General features: G+C 35.3%; 1 protein-coding gene across 1 annotated transcript in view; it reads right to left on the bottom strand.

Annotated features, from left to right (window-relative positions):
- Cdh2 (cadherin 2) overlaps positions 1 to 26,531 on the bottom strand; it is a 209,752-nt gene that overhangs the window by 41,285 nt on the left and 141,936 nt on the right. Inside the window, exons 3-7 of the mRNA XM_076836787.2 lie at positions 17,611 to 17,837; positions 15,759 to 15,905; positions 13,890 to 14,045; positions 10,639 to 10,783; positions 7,878 to 8,050 (exon numbers count right to left, since the gene is read on the bottom strand). Coding sequence (XP_076692902.2) covers positions 7,878 to 8,050; positions 10,639 to 10,783; positions 13,890 to 14,045; positions 15,759 to 15,905; positions 17,611 to 17,837 — 848 coding nt within the window. The remainder of the gene's footprint in view (positions 1 to 7,877; positions 8,051 to 10,638; positions 10,784 to 13,889; positions 14,046 to 15,758; positions 15,906 to 17,610; positions 17,838 to 26,531) is intronic.

Genomic DNA, 26,531 nt, shown 5'->3' with positions numbered 1-26,531 from the left:
ATTTAATTAATTTATTTGTGCATTTATATGTGGTGCTGAGACCGAACCCAGTGCCTCACACATGCTACCACTGAGCTACAACCCCAGCCCCAGGGGAGATATATTCTTACAATCAAAAGCTAATTCAAACTGGGCACAGTGGTGGTGCATGATTGTAATCCCATTGTCTAGGGAGGTTGAGGCAGGAGGATCACAAGTTCAAGGTCAGCCAGGACAGTTGAGTAAGATCTGGTCTCAAAATAAAAAAAAAAAATAAAAAAGGCTAAGGATGGAGCTTGGTTGGATTCCCCAGTAACCGCCCCGCCCACACACACATAGACATATACATAAGGCTAGTTAAAAGGTTTATAATTACAAAGTTAGCCCTGGAACATAGTAGGAATTTAATAATTGCGTATTCAAAGGATGGGTATTTGGACATGATACTCCTTGTGTCCACTGTTTTGAGCACACAGTTATAATGGGTATAGATATGGATACATTTCCATGAAGATGACTATTATCTGACAGGCATTCAGTTCTTTCAAATTCCAGACTGACTATTTTAGAAAGGAGCCAAATCAAGCTGTAATGTATCTAAGAGCAAGTCTTGTGATTGTCTGAGAAGCCTACAAGTACTGGCTGACAAAGTTTTATATTAGGAAAACCTAGCCAAAAAAACAGTATCTAAAATAATTTGGAATCTCTGTAGAAGTTGGCACAGATAAAAATATATAGATCATTTTCATAAATGTTAAAAACATTCCAAACCAGACTCACTTCTTCATACGAAACAAAACCAAAAACAAAAGAAAACAACGGTCACTGCAAAGTGCGGTTTCCCCTGATTCTAAATATAGCTCCCGTTATGAATGGCCATTCTTAAGGGATTTCTGGAGCTTGGACGGAACAGACACAAATTGTAGCTTTTGATTTAGTTGTTCGAGGGAAGGGCAAGGAAAAGAAAGGAGTAGGAGGGACAGCCACACATTAGATTTTAAGTCTCTGCCTACCCAAATGCCAGCCTCTACCAGTTATTATTTTAGTTGTTTTTTTTTCTTTTAAAAGACAAAATACCACATTTTACTGAATTAATTAAAAAACCCACAAACGAATAGTGCTGGTTGAACCATTTAAATTTTTCTGAACCCACAACACTTCACAAGGATGCATAAGTAGGGTACAGTGTCTCTCAATGGTTTCCTTTCTCAGTCCTGAGTGTTGCTTTAGTTCAATGCTCTCATGGTTACTAAGAGAAATTTTTTTTTAAAGGGCATTCAGTTCAGTGTCCCCACTGAAAGTTATGAAAACAAAAATTTGTTGTGACTTTTGAAATGTCAATTTTTGATAGCTGTTAGTTTGTAGAAACAGATGAACATTTTCAAAAAACAATTAAAAAGAAAAAAAATGGAGTTTATTTTTTTAGAAGATTAAAAAAACCCTCCCCACAGATAAGATATGGAGATTGAGCACTTTCCTGTCTATTTCATGAATATCTTTAAAATTATATGGGCATAATACATACAATTTTGCACAGGCTGAAATAATTGGGATAAGTAACTGATTCTTGAAATTCCCTATTGCTTCAAGCTCGTCTTGAAATCTTTAAAGTTTTAAGAGAATATTGTTATTTCTAAATGCCTAACTGTAAAATGGTCTTATATTTAGTAAGGAAGATTTGATAACCTATTTTTTTTAAGCAACAAAACCATTCAGAGCTTCTTGCCTAAATCAGTCATTGGGCATGTGGTTCTGAATGGCTAACATTTAGATTCCCTCACAAATTGACTTCTCACCTTCACATTATTACAATGTGAATTCTGCTTCAAAACTTTTTCTCTGTTCCTTTTTGAGATATGATAAAGTCTCAACTCATCAGGTTGTTATCAATCCTTCCCTCTCTGTGACTCACCCATGTTACCAAAGCTATCCTCTGTCATTCATTCATCTCACACTTTAAGCTTTTTATATTTATCTTCAAATGCACTGTCATGACCCCATGCTATTGCACTTGGCAATTCTCCTGCCTAGACCAGTGGTTCTCAACCACAGTGATTGTACTCTGCTAGGGGACATTTTTGTTGTCACAACTAGGGAGTATTTCTGACATCTAATATATTAAGGCCAGAAATTCTGCAGAACATGCAACAGGACATGTCCCCACAACAAAGAATTATGGAGCCAAAAATGTCAACAGTTCTCTGGTTGAGAAACTCTGGCCAGAATATCCTTCCCTCATTCTGAGCCTGCCAAACAAGCAGCTTCAAAGTCATCTTGTTAGTGACTTCTGAAAATCCTTGAGGCAGAGCTCTCCAGTCCTCAAGACTGTGATCCCACAATGCATCTCTATCACGCTTTCTAGTTTATATGGCCGTTATCATATTGGATGATGTTCTTGCCCCACCATACTTGTGTGTGTTGTGAGCACACACTCATACCCTCCCATCCCCAGGGCTCTGTTTGTCTCATCAGTCTGTAGCACAGTGTCTTACAGACAGCAAGCAAGTGGTGGATGCTTTTGACTTTGTGGGTCGATGAGTGAATGGAGAAGAAACCTTCAGCTTTGTATTACCTTAGAAAACTCATTCCAGGTTAGGGTAAAACCAATTCTTATTTACATGGGTAGCTATAATTATTTATTAAAACATACTGAGAGCACAAACTAGCTATTTCTCAAGCCACAGTGATGCATCCATAATTTCCCAATTCTCCCATATCCTCATAATTCTATACCATGAGTCATTTCCTATTTATCATTCTTTTTTCAAAGCTTAATTTATTTATTATAGCAGTACCATGCATGAAAAACTGCTTTCACATGCCATAAATATAACTGTAAAGAATAAACATAATAAATTTTTGGATATTTGGATTCTGGTGTCTGTATTTGATGGAGTAGCATCTAAAAGGCTTGGGAGCTTTGCTTCCTACAGGGTCCTCTGCTTGTACCAACCAAAATCATTATACGTGTGGAGTATATTTTAAAAACACTGATCTGGATTGAAATCAGTAAAAGAGGAGGTTAAAAACATTCAGTTATTCCCTTGACAAACATTTGCTAAACTTCTATTATATGGCAGGCAATGCTGTATTTACTTGGATAAAATAGTAAATAAAATCAGATTATGGTCTTGGTGTTATGAAGTGACAGCAATTGGAATGAATCACAGCACCAAATACACCATGCAATTGTACTCAGGGTAGGAAGAAGTGATGTGAGGAGTCTTTATTTTTTATTATTTTTTAATGGCTCAGTTTAAAAACTCACTTTATTTTTTAGAACAGGTGGCATATACATATGGTATAATATTTAAAAAGAATAAACAGGTATATAGTGAAAAATAAGCATCTTTACCTCCTCAGTTTCCTAGCTCTTCAGGTCCCCATTGATGTAAATTTCTTAAAAGTTTTTAAAAATATTTTTTAGTTATAGATGGACACAACATCTTTATTTTGTTTGTTTGTTTATTTGTTTATCTTTTATGTGATGCTGAGGATTGAAGCCAGTGCCTCACACATGTGAGGCAGGCAGATTGGGGTTAGTAGCTGTATATGGTAAAGGCAATTAGACCACAACCTCAGAAGACAAGGAGAAAACACTAGTCACATGAAATAAAGAATTTACCATGAATCAGACACTTAAGAAGGTAGACTTGCTTTTGGATGGATGAGGCCAGGTTAAATAATAATGTCACCAAAATTTAGGATTGTGACCCACATAGAAATTATTAACTGTTAACTCCCAGTTAGCTCCTTTGTGAAAAGGGGCCATTTATTTTGAAAATTTGTGCTCTAATTTTTTTTTCATGCTTACTGTATGTGGACACTGATCTAAGGACCTTGATAATAGAAAACAAGGACTTTAGTTGAAATTGAGCATTCATGTCGGGTGCAATGCTAAGCACTAAATAACTTCATTTGTCCTCACCACATTCCTACAAGGTAGAGTTTTCATCCTCATTTTGCAAATGAGCAACTGAGTCTTAGAAAGGGAAGAAACACTGCCATAGATTTCCAGCCTTAAGTGGCAAAAATAAGACTTAAAAATAGGCCTTTCTGAGTTGAGAGTGTACCATTAATTGCTCCAATATGTAAATGCCCTCCAAGAAAGTCAGAATACATAATCTGCAAGCTGGATGTAACAGTGCCTGTTAAGACTGTATTCGGGAAGCTAAGGAAGGAGGACCACCCAACCTCATGAGTTTGAGACCAGCCGGAGCACACAGAGTGAGACCCATCTCAAAAAAAAAAAAAAAAAAAGAAGACAAAGAAGAAGAAGAACAAGAAGCACATCTTGAGTAGCGGAAGAAGGCAGGAGGCCAGATTCTAAGCAGATGAGGAAGGATGTAGGAGTCGAACAGTGAGTAGGTGCTGCCCTTTTGAGAAGTCTGGTATTGAACTGAAGGATGTCTCATAACTTCAAGATTTCTTCAGGGTTCCTGTTCATGGTAAAAGGAAGAAGAACACCTGCTCTGCTGAATACTAAGAACAAGAATCCAGATATATTTTCTATATAATATAGTCTATGCATCAGAGAGTAGGCAGAGACACTGTGGGTGCTCAGAGAAGGTGCTGAAGATTGGCTCTCTAAGGGCTAGGATCAGCTTGGCATATGGAAATGGGAAAGAAAAACTGAGGCAGAAGAAACAGCAATAGAATATAAAACTTCACTGTGCACAAGCATGTGGTTGTAGGAGTGGTGGGGCATCATTTGTTCAAAAGCAAGAGGCAAAGAATCTTGGCATAGGGTGGGTGGGGAGGCGGCTGAAGAAGGCACAGAGGCCAGGGCTCTAGGGGGCTTAGAATACCGTACTAAAGAGTTCCAACTTGATCTCACAGGGTATGGAGAGCCATGGTACTGTGTATATTTAGGACAGTTGTCCATTATGGAGGAACCTGTAGGGAAGGGAGGAGGACTGGATATACCACAGAAAACAGTGCCTTCAGGGCAGAACAAGGAATTGAGGGCACAGTTAAAAAATTAAAAGGCTTGGAAAACAGGAAGTATCATTCCTTCTTTGCCATGAGAAACATTCTGTCCTCATGGATGGCAATGGGGAAAATGTCACTAAGATTTACTGGGCAAAGCTGAATGCTTCCTGCATCATGTTGCACAATCCTCAGAGCCACCCCATGATACACCTCGTGTTGTGATCTCCATTTGCAGATGCGGAAGCTGAGGTTAGAGGCTAATGAAGGTCAAATAGGCTGGAACAAATTCAATCGTGGTGAAGCAGTCAGTCATGGGCCGTCTGTGCAAAAAGGGCAGGCGACAAGGAATAAAGACACAAGGCTGGGGAAAGGAAGAAAATGCCAAGAAAAGCCACCACTAGTAATCTGTCCAATGGAGATAAAAAGCTGAAGCTGGATAATGTGGTCGTGCAGCTTTAGGTTTGGAGACGCTAAGGAACAGATGATTTCTTTCTTTCTTTCTTTCTTTTAAACTCAACAGATTAAATAAAAATCAAAGGCTGAATCTCAGTAAGCATTTCAATGATTAGGGCCTTCCATCCCTTAAAGGTGTCATATACCCTGGGAGAATGACAACTAAAATGATTTTCGACAAAAAGGAAACTGTGAATTCTAATAGAAATAAAAAGAATTTCAAGCCTGTGCGAGGCCTCAAAAAGTCAAAGTAATTTATCCCTGGCCTCAGGCAGAAATTACCATAAACCATCCAAGATAGATGCTTTTTCTATGTTAAGTGACTTTTCGAAAAGGAAGGTTTTCTATAATTTTCTCTAGTAACTCACTGTTGTGTTTAATAATTTCACTGTCAAGAGACGATTTTGCATATTGTATCTAATCCTCGATTCTGTAGTCTGGAATTCATTTCTGCATTAGTGTCTCCAAAGGACAGTGAATGGCCTCTCTCTGGCCACTGGAAGATGGACTTACCCACGATTATGGCCTAACTTCAAGCTTCCAACCTCTAAACTAAATACAGTCTGTTTGATTTTTAAACGTGGTTGCTCTACTGTAGAAAAACTATCTTTAGTTCTCCATGCCTCTCTCTTGCCATAAAACAGCCAGGCTAAGTGTGATAGGAATATTACAGATGAAAACACGATCACGCCCCATTTCTGAATCTTATAATGACAGTGTGAATGAAAGAGAAATATTAGGATTGTGAACAGAGCTAAATCGACTTGCTATGTGAGCAACCTGGCATTCAAGAGAGAATATTGAAAAATACCCCGTAATCTCATATAAAATATGGCACCCATGCTGAGTTTATTGGCATATAAGAATAGTATTTCATACAGTAATGGAAGAGGTGAAAAGACATACATGTTCCGAATATCACTGAACTAAAAGTACTACTGCAAATCCAAATTCATTTCAATCATCTCTGATGCAAAACATTCCTAGAAAAAGGGTCCACTGGCAGCCAGAAGTTAATAGGTACAATGTCACAGGCATATCCCTAACTCCTAAGTTAAGCTTGCAGCTGAGTTGTGAATAAAGTAATCTTGATTGGCTCATATTACTTTATTATAGTGCTTCTAGCACTATCTTGTGTATATAATTAATTGCAATAGCAGTGTTTTCTTCGATCCAATTCAAGTGAATGCTCCTATAGCAAATAAAGCATCAAAAAAACCCAACTTCTAAAATCCCTGTCAATAATATTTATTGTGGTGGGCATAATGTTTCCTTTTGACATATATAATCAGATGTCTCATTACAGTAAAAGCTGGCTCAGCCAGAAATGTAGGAAGCACGAATCTCTATGAGTTGGTATTTTGATAATTCACTCACACGATGATTATGGATGGTTGAAATAATGACCTTGAGAATCAGTAAGAAAATGGTCAGGACAGAAGAGAGAAAGGATATGAAAGTTTCATTAGAGCTAGACTTTTCAGGAAAGTGCACAAGCAGAACTGGAATCAGAATGTGGGGAATTGGAAGGTCCGAGATGGGGGAAAAGGAAAAACTTCCTGGCAGAAGAAATTACACGAAGAAAAACACAGAGGTGCATAACAACACAGTAGGCTCAGGCTGCCACCCTAAGACGGCTCACGTGGAAACCTACCCAATCACTATTTGCCCTCAGATTGTGATACATGATGGTATTTCAATGCCTTCATCAGTGTATGTCTTTTCAACAAAATATGCCAGAAGTATGCTTCTCTAAACTTATGTCTTTAAATGTTAGCAGAATTAATGCAATTACTAGTACTCAAACTTGGTGAATAAATTAACTTTAGGGTTAAGGGGCAAGTGCCAATAAAAGAGAGAATCAATTTGTACTAAATAAGGCTATCCATAAGGATACCAAAAACCTAATCACATACATGATATTTGCAGCCTCTTAAAAATATAAATGTTAAAAATTATTTAAATTTATGCATACATTATTTGGCCATGATATTTAATTTAGTTTGCACAAAAGCCTTTGACAATATAATTGAAGAGCCCAGAGAGATGGCACAAGTGCCGCTCTTGTAATCCCAGCAGTTTGGGAGGCTGAGGCAGCATCAGAAACTTAGTGAAGGCCTAGGTAACTTAAGAGACACCCTGTCTCAAAAAGAAAAAAAAAAAAAAGAAAGAAAAAAAGGGCTGGAGATGTGGCTAAGGGTTAATCACCCCTGGGTTCAATCCCTAGTACCCCCCTTCCCCACCAAAAATAACCAAAACAAAAAACCTGATGAAATGCCCAAGAATTTTAAAAATTTGGTAGTAGAGAGTATTGGCATAACTTAATTATCACATTAGACATTGTGCAGACTGGCAATGATTTATCATATCATTTAACCAATATGAAGTTCAGTTATAAATCTGCACAGCAAATCTATTAATGAAAATTAGCATGTGAATATATTATTACCTGGAGATAAACTATATGTGACACTATTCATCTTTAAAAACAAATCAAATTTTGTTTGGCTTACTTCTCGATCAAGTCCAGCTGCCACAGTGATGATATCGCCAGTCTCATTGTTGATTGTGAACATGTTGGGTGAAGGGGTGCTGGGAGCCTGGGACAGAATTCTGTACCTCAACATCCCATTTAGGGCATTTGGATCATCAGCATCAATAGCAGTTACGGTCATCACATACGTTCCTAGAGACAGTGGACAAGAAAAATGAAGAGTTATCCTTCATTTTGGTCCCAGAAAAGAAGGATAGTTTATCAGGCTGATACATCTGATCTTTTCCTTTTTCAAACAATAAAATTTTTAATAATTTAGTTGGTTAAAACAACTACATGTTCTAGTAGATGGAAAAAAAAGTATAAAATACACATATTTATAAAGGCTCAATTTTTCCATAACTAGAAGATAAAATTTACCCTATGATTCTGAAATGATTTATTGGAAGGCCTTAATTGATATAAAACATAAACCATAAGTAATACAGATGGCATCAGAAATTTATTTTATGACTGTTGATTCCTTCCCTCTGTTGCATTTTCTTGTTATGCAATAACATTTCAAATGGCACACTGAGTATGACTCCCTGCCTACGTCACTTTCTGAAAGTAAGCTGTATGCATAATGAGGCACACTCCATTTACTCACTTCATAAGGAGTCATCTCATGCATTACTGTTTTGGTACATTGAATAGAGATCTGGCCTTGTGGTTCACTATTCCTTTGTAGATTAAAAGAACACTGTAACCAACTTGAGGACTTTGATATATTGGATATTTTGAAACATACATCTATAAAGCATTAGGATCAAACTAGCTACACAAATTATAATTTAGAAGTCAAGGGAAAAGTACTTAATTTTTAGAATGGCTTATTCTGTGGGATCTTTGGAAGAACTGAATCATGAGATTTCTCTTTCTCTCTAACCTGTCTTCTTGTGTACTCTAAGCTTGGTTCTACTTTAGAAATAGAGAAAATTCTACCCTTATTCTCCTGACCATGTGGTATACGTTCACCCAGAATTAACCATGCCTTAGTCACAGTATTTCAATCTCTTTTCTGAGCTTGTCTCTCTAAACAAGATACCCTTTTTGACTATGTACCATCTCTTTATACTTAATTTTTTTCCCCCTCAAAACTTAATAGCACTTTTGCCTGTTGCCTTCTCTAAATTTTGCTCCCTTATTGGGCTTTAAGCTCCTACTTGCTTAAAGAAACTTGCTTATCACCATGGTATCCACAGAGCCAGAACAGGGCCTGGCACGTAGCATGTACTTTAAAAACATGTGTTGAATGAATGAGCGAAGGAATGGTTAAAAAAATTTACAACAGTATGTTTCATAACCTTGAGCCCAAATACTGATTAAAAACACAGTTTGACTCAAGAGTCATCACAGTATCAAACCTGGCCTAGTAGGATGTTTTCAAATGGCAGAGAAACCACAGGAAACACACTCATGAAATGTCTTTGCTTGCAGTGACTACCTAGTCTTTTATTTATGGAAGGCTTAAGTGGAAATTCATGGTCAAATGCATAATAAATGCAGTCCCAATGGCTTATTTTTAGTAATCTAGGTGAGGCAGTATATTTTATCAAGTTTGAAGTATTACAAGAAAAAAAGAAAATAAATGATTTTTAAGAACAAAATTTCTGCAGCCAAAAAAGCCCAAGGTTTATCTATTTTTGGCATATGTGTATAAGACATGTTTGAGTAAGGATGTGTTTAACATGCTTCAATTATTCTGTATTTGAAAACACCAAAGAAAGTTACTCAGACTATGTGACTTAGAAGGAGCCACAGATGTTGGGTTCTCCTGTCCAGCCCCTTTCTTCCCCCAGGTGCCCCTCCCTTCCATTTCTTTTCTGAGGACACAGAGAATTGCATTTGGACTATGAAAAAGTGCTATAAACTTGTATGGATGACCAAATTATTATGGAACAGAGTTTTAAATAAAGTTTTACAAAATAAAAAAATATAGCCATTTAAATCTCTTCAAACACCAAAACGGCTCAGGAAGGCTGGCCCAACACTTAACCTTCATAATACCAGCTGACCATCTTGTCCACTCATTTTTCAGACTGAATAGGTCTTTCTGGCCTGGCTATTCTGCTGTAACTGAGTCTTCAGTGTTTTCAGTACAAGAATCTAAAAGCTTAGTCAAATACCACTTTCCAGTGGTGAGAGGGCTTCCAGCAAGGGCTGTTTCTAGGCCAGGCCATTTTCTATTATGCTAGTTGAAAAGAGAGGTCTGCAGAGGACATTAGGACACCCTGGAAATAAATAGCTAGTGTAGCTAGAGGGCAGTCACAGCTGTCACTATGTCCCTGCCCTGCTTGGGGTGTTATCTCACCAACTGGTCCCAAGAACATACCAAGCAGTTCTGAGGCTTTCTGGTTGGGTATGTTGGTGCCTGTTTCCTAGGGTAGAATTTGCACTTTACAAGCAGAAAGCCTCTTCCAGGGCTCACTTTCAAGTTGCTCTAACTGCATCAACTGTAGCATAATGAAAGGCTCCCAGAGATTCTATATATAGATAGTAGCAGAATCTAATACTGTAGTATATATTGTTTCCAAAGAGGAAAAAATTGTCATGTGGGCAGTAAGAGGCATATTTTTTCCATTTTCATCCTACAGTTTTTTCCTGTTACCTAAAAGCATATGAATGAAAGAAAATGACACTAAAAGGCTCGTGTGATTTCTCCTTTTCTTGCTTATATGACGGTGCTGGTTAGATAGCATTTCCTGAAACCATCTTCAAAATTTTATCTTCAAACTTACCAGGCTTTGATCCCTCAGGAACGGTCCCATTCCACACCTGGTGCAAGAACTCAGGTCTGTTATCATTCATGTCAATAACATTGATGACAATGTCAATGGGGTTCTCCACCTGGTTGCCATTAATATCTACTGCATGTGCCCTCAACTGCAAAAGTAATTGAAAACAAAAGTACTTAACATATTTGTCCATGAGAACACATATTACACAATCACAATGCGACTAACATAGCAAGAATGGACTGACAGAAGCTATTGGAAAACAGCTAATGGAAAAACAGAAGCTATTCTTTCTTAAAAAAAATTGTAGTCAGGGGATGGGGATACGGCTCAAGCAATAGCATGCTTGCCTGGCATGTGCCGGGCGCTGGGTCTGATCCTCAGCACCACACAAAAAAATAAAATAAAGATGTTGTGTCCACCGAAAACTAAAAAATAAATATTAAAAAATTCTCTCTCTCTTTAAAAAAAAATTGTAGTCAACCTGACTCCATATAATTACAGTAGATACAGCAGCAAAAAGCCATCCTTCACCTTATGTTAGACATTGTGCTAATCCATTTTAAATGATTTAAATCAATATGTAAAAGAATGAGCCAGAAACTGTCAACATTTGAGGTTGGGGGAACTGAGCTTCAGAAATGCTAGGTAACTTCTGGTGGTCACAATCCTCTGTCTGTTGACAGATTCTGGATCCAAAGTCAGTTCTGCCAGCTCCAAAATCCTTTTGTTGAACCAGTATATATGATAAGAATCAGGGTAAGGATAGATACAGTACCACCAAAGAGGGCTCGTAAAGATCAAGGGAACAGGAGTATAGAAAGTGAGTGTACGTAGGGAATTTTCATACTAAGCTTTTACTGTTTTTCAGTTTTAAAGTAACTCATACATATTAAAATATGTGAATATATGTATTTAGGGTTAGCTCATAGTTTTATTGGTATTTTTCAAAAATTTCTGTCTTTTTCTTAAAAGCAAGTATAATCACTCAGCTACTCTTGGCAGAATATCTTCAAAATCTTTCAATCAATTCTGCACAAAGAGAGGCTTTCTATTCCTTTTTTGGGCAGGTGAGCACTTGAGTACTGAGCCACATCCCCAGCCTTATTTGTATTTTATTTAGAGACAGGGTCTCACTGAGTTGCTTAGTACCCCACTGTTGCTGAGGCTGGTTTTGAACTTGGAATCATCCTGCTTCTGCCTCCGGAGCTGCTGGGATTATAGGCTTGCACTACTCCTCCCGGCATGGAACTGTTTCTTTTTAACTGGAATGCTGGTCTGATACTGTCTGTTGGCTTCCATCAAATATGTTCTTTAAGTTAAAGAAGCATCAACACAGCCTCTCTTTATTTAGAGGTTATTAAACACAGAAAACAACCTAGATTTTATTACTGAATTTCAATATTATGTAGGTATAATTTTCCCTTGATTTATTTTCCCCTTAACAGATTTTTAATACTGAACTTTAATTACATTTATAATTATGGAAAATATTAATACTGATCCTTTTTTTTTTTTTTTTTTTTTTGGTACCAGGGATTGAAATCAGGGGTGCTTAAACACTGAGTCACATCCTTTTTAATTTTGAGACAGGGCCTCACTAAGTTACTCATTCCTAATACTTATAATTCTATAATAAACTCTATTTTGCTATGAGTATTGCTCTTTTAATATGCAAGAAGCGAGCACTGGAAGAACAATAATTTACTGTAAAATGGACCTGGATGTATATATTTTCTGAATTTTAATGACAGAAAAAAGATTGGAAATTTTTTTTATATCAATCTTTATAATCACAAATTGGACTAGTCCACAGTCTTTTATTATGTGCAATCTTTTTTTTTTTTTTTGGAACTGGGGCTGAATCCAGGGGCACTTAACCCCTAACCCACATCCCCACTTCCCCAGCTCTTTTTATTTTTCATTTTGAGACAGGATCTCGCCAAGTTCCTTAGGGCCTTGCTAAGTTGCTGATGCTAGCTTTGACCTTGGGATCCTCCTGCTTCATCCTCCTGAGCCCCTGGGATTATAGGCATGCTCCAGAGTGCTCAGCTCTATTATGTGCTATCTAAATCCACATTCCCTGGGAATGCTATGCAGTCTTTGTGAAAAGTTTGAAGTTGTATTTCTTTCTCTGTGTTTTAGAACAATATAAACAACATCAGAATAAACTGTTCCTTCAAGAGTTTTCAAAGAATGGGCTGATAAAATAATCAAAGTCTTGAGAAGAGAAAATACAGAGTAATATTGATCCTAAAACATTTTTAATTTTTCATATGCTTATTTGTCTATTTAGATCCAGGGGAATCTACTGTAGTTTAGAAATTCCTGTAATTTTAAAGCTTTGAGCAAGTCCAAGAGTTCAACAATTGCATAAGTGAACAAAACAAAAACTTTGTAAGCACATGCCTATGTGGGAGGAAGGTTTTAAACCACTGTGGGAATTAATTCAATACATGGTATTGGGAAAACAGGCTAGCCACAAAGGTAAAGAAAAGTGGGCCTGTAGCCCTCTCTCCTTTTATTCAAATAAATCCACAGAGGTTAAAATTTTAAATGTAAAAAGTTAATCCAACAGATAAAAATTGGGAGATCAGCATTTTGGAGGAGGGAAGGCCTTTATCAATACCCCTGGAAACCAGAAGGTATTATAAAATGTTTTCAAAAATCAATTTTACAATATTAAAAGCTATGTTATATTTTGGCATAAATATAAAGGGTTTAGAAGCAAACAAACAAACAAACAAAAAAGAACATGTAGAACAAACCATGCATTAACATCTTTCATTGATAAAAAGTTCTGAGTAATAAAAAGAGAAAAAAAAATCCATAAGAACATTTAACAGAAAATAAGAATATGGGATTCACTTTGATTATACTTCCATATATCCGTGAACAATGGTTTGATCTCTCCGTATTTTATGTTCAATGGTTTTGACCCCATTCATAATTTGCTCTTATAGGTTTTCTTAACCATATAACAGAAGGCAAGTAATAAAATGTAAAGAGTAATGAGATTTGGAGCAATTTTCCTTTTTTTTTTTTTTGGCATTGTTTTGTTTTTACCAAGAGCACTAATAAATTTTATAAAGACATTAGAATCATCAAAATAAGACAAAAAGCTATAAATTTCATTTCTGGTGTTGAAACTCTCACTATCCAGCCTTCCAGACTCATAGGAGGCAACGACAAATTCCACACACATTTAGAAGAGTACGAAAACACACAGATTTATCAGCTGGTTGCAATCTTACATGAAACCGGGCTATCAGCTCACGATCCAGAGGCTTTGTCACTGACAGCTGACCTGAGATGGGGTTGATAATGAAGATGCCAGTCGGAGGTTGGTCAGCTCCAGGCCCAGTGACACTGTACCGCAGTGAAAGGTTTTTATCCCTATCAGACCTGATCTGAGGACCAAGAAAACAATGACATTAAATGAGAGACTAACTGAGCTCATTATCAGAGATAGCACATGCCACACTTCCTACCCTTGTTCTGTTACAAATTTACTCCATCTCTTTCCAGAACACCACTGAAACTTCCCCAGTGCCTGCCCCTCCTCTCTGCTTCTTGGTAACAGCCTTCAAAAAGAGATGTCACCTATCCCCAGAAAGACTGGGGGCAATGTTCACCTTTAAAAGAACGCTCACGAGGAGTAGTGCACAAAGTCAAAATTTAGGAACGTCAGTTTTTAGACAGAAACTCTGGGTTAGACTATTGAACACAGTAACAAGTGTCCAAGTTAATTGAAATAAACGCTGTTCACCTTTTTTCATCAGTTACAGTTAGAAATAATTATCTCCCATAGTGTGAAATATGCTTACACAGAACTCCAACATGATGGAGCCTGGACATCATATTTTGTTACTTGCTTTGTACAAAGACTCTTCATTGCAAGAAAGCTTTCATATCATTTTAAAAAGGCAACTATTACTATAATTTTTTTTTAATAAGGAGCATATGAGAAAGGATCTCAAGAGATATTTTTATACTCCCAAACTGTATAGCCACTATAAGCACATTTCCTTCTCCTCCAAATACAAACGTTCCCGGGAAAATTAAGTCAATGTTATGAGTAGACATTGGAGGCTGAAGAGACTCTCTAGACAGAGAAGAAGGCAGGCAGGCATAAAAAGGGCTGACTGGGCAATATCATTTGGAGGTAATAATAATAGATCTTTATGTGTTGGGTAAATAAAATAAATTCATTAGTAAAATCTGGTTGTGGTTTTTTAAAGTTAAAGCACCATTCTCTATTTTCTCATATTCCACTAAAATAGAAAAGTAGCACCTTTGGGGGTTATGCTCATTGGTAAATTGAATTACAATGTACAAAGGACAGAATATACAAAACAAATAAGTGGTTTATTTAAAAACCCACATCTCTCAATAAATACAAGTCCGCATGCTCAAATAATCATCCATAAGAACATTTTCATTTTAACAAATGGAAATATAATGATTTTGTCTTATTGTCCTTTTGTCATGAATAAGGGGCTCATAATTTTACTAAACATGCAAAAAGGATCTGTATTTTTAATTTCTTCATCTGAAGGTATGCATCTGGAGTAACCAAAAAAAAAAAAAAAACAAAACTAACTTCAGATTTGAAAGCCTTTGGTTTTACACTGCCCCAGGGATTTTGATAATGGTATCAGAGGTCATTTTTTCCTTTTAAAAAACTTTCAGATGTACTTGGTGCTGGCATTTTTAGCAGTGATTGCCCTTTATTTTTCTTCTTTGGCCCCAAAGCTGTCTGTGGAGGGCATAGATTTCCACAGAGAGCCCAGCTCCCAGCAAGGCAGCTCCAGGGTCTGTACTGAGAGTGGGTGAGGAGTGGGTGGGGATGCACATAGCCTTAGTATTCACATGCGGAACAAGCATTGCATCCATAGCATCCAGGACCACAGTGGGGGCTGCCTAAAAACAGTGCAAGAGATAACCAAGGAAAACACTAATGGGTTTCTACAGTGTGATAGAAAAACTATCTACAGAAAAAAAAAAAAAAACATTTTCCATATACATGTCATAAACTTTACTTTGTAAAAAAAAAAAACAAAAACTTTTCTAACACATAATTACCACATGCCATGGGAATAATTAAAATTGCACCATCTTACCCTGACGAGCTCTTGAGGGAAAGGTCCTCTGGAATTTTCTGGCAAGTTGATGGGAGGGATGACCCAGTCTCTCTTCTGCCTTTGTAGGTATCCACTGTGTTTGGTGGATTGTCTTGGGAATACTATCTCTTCAATTTCATGGGACTCCTTTGCATTAAAATATAACAAGACATTCCTGAGTACTAGGAAAAACATTTTCTGAAAGAACATCAATATTAATGGGTGCCTGAAAGTGTAGGGACCACAGTTTATCATGAACAGAAAATAACTCTGGAGGCCCTTTCCTTATCCCCTTATTAAAATAATAGAAAACAAACAGCATAAAAATTCTGAATTGCACTGTTCACTGAAACGTTGAATTCTGAACAATTTATTATTGGGCTCAGGTGTGTAAACTATTTGCAGTTTCTATAAACCATCTTAGATAGTAGCTTAGTACTGAGCAAAATTTAATAGTACCCTTTTATATATTTCTCATTAGTTTAAACCACAGTTCAGGTAATGTGCTACTGTACATTAAATTTAGATCTTGATGTGCTAAAATATAATTTGAATTCCAAGGGAAGTTTAATACATACTGCTAAGGAATGTCTCAAATATTTATGACCCTATTAAATCCCACAGAATTAATGCTGTAATTATTCTAAACCTATGTCAGCCATGATGGATGCTACAAATGACCCACTTTGCACACTAGGTATTAATCTCTGCTAGATGTCAACATTTTCTTCTGTTTCTCCCAATATCTGTAGACATTTTAGCCATTAGCCCTTCCTGCTTCAGTGCAAATACCCAAGTTAGTTTGTTAGGACACAGAGCATCAAAAACAATAAAAGTGTCTTTTTACTCCATTAGTTACCGGGTTCTTATTTTATATTACGCAAATGACATGATTACCTTTAATAGTTAATTGATTAATTAAAATTTCACATAATGAAACCTCAACAAATAGCACAAGAAAAAAATGATATTTTTCTTACATATATTCATTCTCATTTGATTATGGTTGTGTATATCACATTTACGGTTAAATACCAGAACTGATTGTGTGTATTCTTGTCTCTCACAGTACAATAAATATGCAAAATGTAATAGTCACAGTTCATCAAACCATGAACTTTAGAATATATGGGTGTGCTCCCTCAGTAACTTTTTTGAATTAAATCAAAGAACTAGAATAGTCTGAAAATAATATTATCATAACTTTACTAAAGAATTTATTGTATCTTGTTCAAAGTACTTAATATAGTGACTTATACAAAGTAAGTGCTCAATAAATGTTTCTGAACTGAACTGAACAGGACTCTCTTGGAAATGTACCTTGTTTATTTTATGTGGGCTCACAGCAGCTTCCACCAGAGGGAGCATATCATTCCTAAAAGTCATATCAGTAGTATAAATAATTCACACTCCCGATTTGATTATTAAGGGACAAAACAGATCCTAACACTCATTGCCAGAAATGCTTTTCTGTTACTACTGTAAATCTGTATTTCCCATCTAATAAATTTGACTGATGACGACGTGCAAAGAATTGTTTATTTTGTAGTTATATTTAACTGCTTATAAAGCTTCTAAGATATATAAAACAAACTACTTCTAATTTTAATTAAATTATAATCTCAAAGTATAAACAAATCTTTCAAATATAATTTCTGGTCACTTAAAATATACTTGTCTAAGTATTTTAAAAGATTAAAAAATACTGGTAAAGCAACTGCAGTTGATAAAAAAAAAAATTCAAATATTGGCCAGATCGATATTTCATGTGATATGAAGCAAAATGTGTACACACACACACATACTTTTTTTTAAAATTTTTGTTTTGTAGACATCAGCTCCAATAGTATACCTTTGCTGACTCCTCGGTTAAGGTTGGCTTGAGACTCAGTTTTACTGCCACTTGCCACTTCTCTTGGGTCTCCTTGTCTTGGGCATATACCAGAAATTTAGCATGCTCAGAAGAGAGTGGGAAGCTTCTCACGGCATAGACCATGCCATCTTCATCCACCTTGAAATCTGCAGGCTCGCTGCTTTCGTACTGTACTTTTCTTTTTCCATTGCAGTTGCTAAACTTCACTGTAAAAGACAGCAAATATACGTCTAACTACACAACAAATACAGAGACAACTGATACTTAAATCTATTTTAGGTTAGATGATAAAATGCAGTAGCATGAAACACAAGTTTTAGTTTTATATTATTAGCGGCATTTTAATTTCATAGAATGCAGTTGGGCCTTCCACATGTGTAGGTTCTGCATCCCAGATTCAACCAACTTCAAGTGCAGGTTGAAAGTATTCAAAAAAAAAAAAATATATATATATATATATAATATATATATATATATATATATATATATATATATATATATATATATATATATATATTTTGCTGATGTACAGAACACATGCAAACTTTTTTCTTGTCATTGTTCCCTGTAGAAGACGATAAACTACTAACAGGACATGTACATTGTATGAGGTATTATAAGAAATCTAGACGATTTAAAATATGTGGGAGGAGGCGCATAAGTTATATGAAGATTCTATGCTATTTTATGCCTAGGACTTGAATATCCCTGGATTTTTCATATGCTGCGATCTTGGGATGAATCTCCTATAGATACCAAGAGATGACTGTATCACAGTAGTTTGGGGTTGTGGCCTGGCATCTCTCATTTCAAAGCCTGACCCTCCTTTCCACAGTGCCCTAGGTACCCACCATCAGCTACACTTGCTGCTCATCCTGATTCATTTCATGGAAGTTGCCTGTCACTCCTAATCTCATGTCACTTAAGGTAGAACAAACCCCATGTTTTCCAACTTCATGTAGCTATCTTGGCTCTACTACCAGTTTCACAGCCATGCCTGACATCCACTGATAGAGCCAACAAATTTCCTTAGTTATCTTGGATATTCTGTATATTTCCTTGCACATCATCTTAATGCATAATTTTTGAACAAATGCTTAAAGGAAGAAATAATACTGCTATGTTTCTTTTTCTTTATTGATGTTGAATGTGCTCTGTGCTCTAGAAGTACAAGACTTCATGGTTATTGAAAGATGAATAATTAGCAATTTCTATCCTTCCTGGTACCTGTAATAGTTCAGTTAAGCAACAATTTTATAAAATTTCCCCAAACATGAAAATAAAAATGTCCTCAAAGTAAATTTTAAAATTAAAAAAAAAAAAGTATGCCTTAAGAATAGAAGGATCAAAAAGATTTCAGGATCTTAATTATCTCAATCTCAAGTGTAATGACTTAAGATTGAAGAAAAGCAATGATTTTTAAAATGGAATGTCAATCCACTGATGTCTCAACAAATAACAAAAGTTAAACTGTTTTTATGAATGAAGAATTGGATATATTCAAGACAAAATAAAATAATAAAAACAAAAATATTCTCTAAGGAAGATTATTTCCCTTACAGTCCTTAATCGTTCTTTTTGAAGAAAAATTCTATGGGATTAGCAGGTAAAAGCATTAAAGAAAAAGCAATTTTTCAGTTCCATAAATGACTGATGCTATATTCTGACCCCAATTACACAGGATATGCTTTGGAAAGCAATCAACAGGTACATATTACAAACCATAATCACATGCATTTCACGTTCCTCATGATCTAAGAAAAAATTTTACAAACTGCCCCTACCCATATACAAACTGATAACAGCTCTTTTATTTTCATTAATATAAATTCACTGCAATGTACATAAAACCACAGCCAAATAACATGAATGCTTATTTCCCTTCGTAACCATAAAATTCTTGATAGAAGTAATAAAATACTTTAACTATTGAATGTATTATTTTCCATATAATGCCACACATATCATCGTTCTTCACACTAATCATTTCAAAATGAAAATAAAATAATATTTCAAACTAAATTCTGTTAAGCCAAAAGGTTTATCTTTAGAGTGGAAGTATCCTAATTGATATCGAATTACCCAATTTTCCCATGCCATGTGATTTAAATTTTTTTAAAAAGGAAGGAAGGGATATTTTCTAGGAAACAAGGACATTTACTGCTTATCTTTTATTAAAGAAAACCAAATAAAAACTGAAATTGTTCTGTTTTTATTTTTTTGGAACCTTGCTGAGAAGTCAAAATGAAAGACTTTTTACCATCTTTTAGTATAAACTCTACCTTTCGAATATTACCAAAGGAATTCATGATTCTTAGGCTAGATCTGAATGATTTTATACTCTTTCACATTTTCACTTTAAATTTTGCCACTCTGGCATTAATCCTCACCTATACACACCTGAGTTGCTGCCCTGGCCTCCTGGTGGTCTCCCAGATCCAAGTCCTGGCACCCACTGCTAGACTTGAACTCTGCTATGATTTTCTCCTCCTGGCTTAGAATCCGTAATATTGCACATGAAGTCTTTAGGCTACTGGGCAATGCTTTTTGAATGCTCTTTCACTGCCTGATCATTCTGTCTTCATCTTACTTACACCAATTTCTAACACATAATCTGCCCAGATTCCATAGTCATCCCTTGCCTCACTGCTACCCACATTCCACACTCATCAACTTGCGGGTGACACTTCCCATTTTTCCACACCACAGTCCTAGAGCCAGGCCATCATTCCAGGGGAGGAGTCCCCCAAGATGTCCTTCAGAAGATGCCAGCATATTCCCTGACTTAGGAGTGCCATGAATTCTCCATTTTAATTATTTTTTGTACTTCTTGTCCATGCAAACACATTAACTTTTATATTATAATAATTATTAACAATAATGCTTCTTTATTAAAGGTTTCATTTGACTAGAATGGCAGACTATAGACTCATTTTGGTTTCTTGACAGTGGTTCTTTTGTTTACTAGGACACCTAATGGTGATGGGGACGACATTAATTCTCCATTAAAATCTTACAACTTTTCAAAAAACTAGAATCAGATTGGAAACTTAATGTGCGATAGCAACATTTAGTGATGAAAACAACACAGGTCCTTCAAATAATCCGAATTTGTATTTATTTGCTGATAGTGCAAGAAATTGAACCAGTTATTTGCTGAATTCTAGGTACTGTGCAGCACACTTAAAATCAGGTGATTACACTTTTACCTTGACAGCCTCCTGAAGTGGAAATCACTATTTGCTCTACAGATGAAGAAGGAAAACTTGGGCAACCATTTGTGCCCATGGCTCTTCCACTTCTAGTCATTTCCTTAAGAAACTGCCAAAGAATCTAAAATCATAACTCTTGAGTATTGAAATCTAAGACTTTAAAAAATAAAAATTAAAGAAACGACAGAGGCCTGGTAAATGCTTGTGAGAAAAATAATGCTAAATTTAGACTTTAGGGAGCACCATGGTAAACAGTGCATGAAAAGTAATTAAATTGGAATATATCCTAAGTGTCCTATAGAGGGTAGTAGCTGAAGCCCCTTCAGGTGGAGTGAGAATGTGAGCAGACAGAAAAGGAGAGCTAACTCTTGGTTACTATGGGTGTCTGTTCTTTTGATTCAGCACTAGTTAACTCTTTGGATTCAGGTGTCAGTGCTTCAGAGAATGTGTAGTTATCTTTGCATCACTGTGAACAAAATTTATGAGAAGAGCAACTCATATATCTTGTCAAAGCTTATGGTTTCGGAGGATTCAGTATATGGCGGAAGGTCATGGTGGAGGGAAGGCTGCTTAGCTTCTGGCAGCCAGGCCACAGACAGAGGAAGCAGTCAAGGACAGTTAAAGCCCAATGTCATGCCCTAAGTGACTCCAAGTAGGTCCCACCTCCCAGTAGCCCATTCATCTGTCAATGGATTAATCCACTTATTGGATTAATCCTTGCTACATTGGAGATCATGCTTACAACATAATGAATTTGGGAAGATAGTCCAGACCTACACAATAATAGTAAGGGAAAGAGGATGACTTTGGGGGAAAAAAATGTACTTTCAGAGCAGGAAAAAAAAATGACTATTTTTTTTAAACAAAGGTCCCTAGACATCCTATGAATGAGCAATGGTTGACCCTAGAGAGTCTGACACTGGAGAAGCATTTTGGAGGAAATTGTATAAAGGTCAGTTAATTAAAGTTAATTAGTTGTTTCACATTATCTCTATCTAACCTATAGCAAGTATGGATTGGTTTAATATATCTGTTATTAAATTTTTCTGAGTTCTAAAAAAATGTTAATTTTCATTTGATCTAATATTAAAATAAGCAAAGTTTTGGGGTATTATTCAGGCATAAAGAAGTATTTTGCATTATATAATTCCCTTTGCACATTCAGCCAGTACAAAGAATTAATACTTAAAATTAAAATTAGTCAACTTTCAATTGAGAAAGTTCCCATAGGTGAGATATTACTCTTGACTTCATCCCAAGCTTGGGAAGTATTCCATTTCCAGTGCCTGGCTCAGTTACCTGCTTCATCAGTGTTAGTGATGTATTATTATTTTCAAGCTATGTAAACTAGAATGCTTACTAATTCCAACAGGAAAATGTAAATTCCATTATTATCTACTGGCTAACATTTATTGTCTGTTGTCATGTTCATCTATGATCTAGATGTAGCTAGGAATATTTTCTCAAATTTGCCAAGATTTACCTCTGCTCTAGGACCATGCTCTGAAACATAAACAAGAGGATTTCCTTTCTTTCTTCTTCTTCTTCTTCTTTTTTTTTTCAAGGGTGGGGTGGTGGGAATTGAACTCTGGGGCACTGGACCACTGAGTCCTATTTTGTATTTTATTCAGAGACTGGGTCTCACTGAATTGCTTAGCACCTACTTGTGATCCTCCTGCCTCAGCCTCCCAAGCTGGTAGGTGCACCACTGCACCTGACAAGAGGATTTTCTTTTTAAAATAAACTTAAAAGTTAATGGGGAAAAAAAGGAGGGAAAACTGCTAACTTACAGAATCTTGATTACACCAGTAATATATATTCATAATTGATAAATTAAATTTGGTATATAGCCTTTCAAAGATGTTTTTGTGATAAAAAATTAAGTGAAAATGGAGTAAAGCCATTTTGAAAGAGTGATAGGCAAGAGACATGTTTAATAATTAAAATTAAATTCAAAATTGAAATTTGAAGATGAAGAAAGTAAGGCAAACATCATGAGTCTTTGGCTCTTCTAGAAAGAAATATATAATTTGCTGGAGTCAACTTGTTTCTGTTATTAAAAGTACCTTCTTTATAGATATGACGGAAAAACCGTGAACAGTATTTTCTACTTTCTTTTTTCCAAACACAAAAGTTTTATCATTTTTTTTTTAAATATGGGGGCACTGACAAATTTATCTTAGATTGCAATTAAATTAAAATACAGCCTTAGAAGTGACACTATTCTGTATGATCCAATCATGGTGAAACCATAACATCATGTTTTTAGCAAAACCCACTGAACTGTACAACACTTAATAATGGACCTTATTGTCAACTGTGGACGTGCAGTAATGTATCATAGGTTTATCAGTTGTAACAAATGCACCACATTGTGCAAGATGTTAATAACATGAGAAGGAACCTGTGGGGAGGGAGGGAGACACATGAAAGTCTATAACTTTGCATCAGTTTTTCTGTAAACATGAAGTGATCTAAAAACAAATTATTTAAAACAATGCTTTCCTTGCAAAGGATGTCCTAACTTGCTATTATTATTAGATTTTTGAAAGGAATGGATAGTTGTCAATACCCTCAGTCTCTCTCAATCTGATTCTAGTGAATTACCTCAAGCTGGTATTGGCTGGACAATGCAATCTGATCAATAATTTATGTAGGTATCCTATGTATGGAGATAAGGAATTTGACTTAAAATTTTTCCCCTGACAGAACCATCTTCCTTAGATTATAACATTAATTTTGCTTAAGTGCTCAAATATGGCAAAAGAAAAACTCCAGAGTTTTGTAACATGGGAGCAAAGGAAATGCATTTCCTGGGACAATTGAAAGAACAAGCTTGGCTAACAGAATTAATCAAATTTAAAATAAGTCTACACACAATTAAATGTTTGTAGCTAAGGACACTATAATATTAAGCAAGAAATTTTTATTACACTATTACATAGTTTACATGCATAATATGCAGTTACTGTGCTCTTGCCTGCATAAAACTTTGTTAGCATGATTAACACTAAATTAAACACCAGGGAAATAATTATTTTAAAGTACCTTTTTACTCTTAAAGCAATACCTCAAATTAATGTTAACCATAAAACCATAATATCCTTATAAAGTGTTAACAGGAAACCACAGATCTTATGTATTAAATGTATTAGCAGTTAATAGCACTACATAAACCATAGGAATGAAAATGTGCAAATACTCACATATGGTTTCTAATTTTTGCTCAAGTAAAACATACCATATTTAGAAACAATTAGAATACAGTAAAGGATTTTCATCCCTAAATATGCCATTGATTTAAATTTTTTTTTTTTACCTTAATTGCTATTTTTGAAGGCATTGGGAAAAAAAAAATAGATTCACAAGGTTAGCAGAACTTCCCCTTCCATAGGCACAGAGCAATAATTATTAATGAACTAGATATCTCTTGAAAACACAGGAGGGAAGAAGTGTGGAAGAAGCTGTCTTCACTGTATTTTTAATGCTTTTTTACATGTTGATTCTGATGGAGAATGGCTATCAAGTGATGTTAAAATTTGCTTTAGATTTCCCTTTGCCACTCTAGGCTCTTCCCAAGTTTCCATTTGAAAAACATCCTCCCACCCTCCACCAAAAAAAAAAAAAAAAAAAAAAAAAAAAAAAAAAAAAAAATTGTTGCTATTCCAGGGCCTCCCACATCCTTTTCACACATGCACAATGGGTTAAACCTGGAGACATTTTGGAAATGCCTATAAGGAATTTGATGAAAAAAGTCATTACATTTCCCTTATAACATATAATTATAAGAAAAATGAAATATGGAGTTTTAGGGCATATTTGAACTATTTAATATGTATAAAACTTCCAACTAAACTATTTAAAAAATCTTTAATAAGACATTTGAGCTTGCATTTGTGAAATATCGTTTTTGTAACAAGTTTTTTTTTTTTTTGTTTTGTTTTTGCAACATCAGATTCTTGATAATTGCCATTAATGAAAGCTTTATTCACAAAAGTTGGTGTCAGCAAAGGGCAATATAATATTTATCACTTTTTCTTGAAAGGATAGAAATGTTCCAGGAGGGAAAATGTATAAGTCTCATATTCCTTCTTTTAGCCACATTGACAACTGTAATGTTGAAATTCCTCACAGAAATATAAATGACTTTCAAAACTTATCCCAATAAGTGTTTCAGAACATTGAGTGAAATGTTACCTCAAGTCTTTGCAGTATTGTTAATAGTCTTAATATTATTTTTCTTTAGGATTTAAGATATAACACCACCCAAGTATCACAATGAGTCATTTTTATCCTTTTTCAAAAGCAGAATTTTTTTCTTCAAATCCATAAGCTCTGTACACGTAATATTTTTGACAGGGCTTTGCAGTTTTCAATTAAGTTCATTCAGGTGCTCTAAAAAAGTCAGGTATGTTAGCAATTTCTTCAAGTGAATAACTCACCTTTAACAAATCTGCAGTAAGCAACAGTCAAACATGCTCAAAATCCATTTTTCTATTAGCTGATAAACTCTTGGGGAAAAAAGTATCTTTTGGACATTTTTTTGTGTACCTTGGTATATAACAGTAAATATGGCATGCTAATCCTTTATCTTTGCATAAAGCTGTAGCCATTTATTTATTCATATTCTCATACCAATTTTTGTGGAATTAAAATTTATGAGCAATCTTTCATATATAGGAGATTGCATGTGAATAAAACTTTCAGATTAAACTCTTGATGTTTACACCTTCATGCCATTTATAACCTGTTTACACCAGGGCCAGAGCATCAGCCTCATGTAACATCTGCTCAGTATCTTGTTTCAAAGTATTCATTTACTTCCTTGCATTTATTTTTCAGAATAAATAATGATGTTCAAAGATTCCCTCCAGTGCTATCGTATTTGCTAATGCCTTAAAGTCCCTAATATGCAATGACAACATTTTTGATTTAATAATTCTTTTGATTATTGCCATCACTATGAGGCCATCACTGCCTGTCTTGAAAGTATTCTGCACAAATGATTCTTTCAATATTTCTTCTGCTTCACTGGTTCCCTTATTTTACCAGCCTAAGTATGAGGCTGGTAAAATAAGGAGTTCTGCAAATGCTGGAGGCAATAAGTGTGAAACTGTGTAAATGACTTTAAAAGCTTGATCATATAGTGCCGTACTTGGTCTCATAAAGGTTCTTCCTACTTTCTGCTAAAGAGAGTCCAGAATTACTTCTAAGATGCAAAATTTGTCATGCAAGTAGCTTCATTTGCTTACTTTAGTGTACAAATTAAATGTTCACCCCATGTAAGAGAGTAAATATAAGAGTACATGGTTTTCAGTTTCAGAGAATTATTATAATATTACCAAGTTAGTATCTCAACATTTGGGGGATGAGTTCGAGGGACTCTAAAGTCACTTCAGCAGTCATTTTAGATGTATCCATTGTGTTGACAATGTAAACATATGTAAAAGTGAAAACTAAGGACAAAATAGATTGCAGGCAGGAAAAATTTATATAAACATAAGATATATAAGATGTAAATGTATTCAAGAGCATCTGCATTCTAAAATACTTTCAAGCATATGAAAAGTTTGAAATTTAAACATTACAGTAAAACTAGGGAAAAAAAACAGTAATTTTAACTTAATAATTGATAACTTAAAATATTTAAAATATAGTCATTTTTAATATTCCTGAACAACTAAAAAT

This window comes from Callospermophilus lateralis, chromosome 17 (assembly GCF_048772815.1).
Source record: "Callospermophilus lateralis isolate mCalLat2 chromosome 17, mCalLat2.hap1, whole genome shotgun sequence".
Taxonomy (NCBI): Eukaryota; Metazoa; Chordata; class Mammalia; order Rodentia; family Sciuridae; genus Callospermophilus; species Callospermophilus lateralis.
The sequence above is the reverse complement of the archived record's forward strand: the minus strand, read 5'-3'. Positions and strand labels throughout refer to the sequence as shown.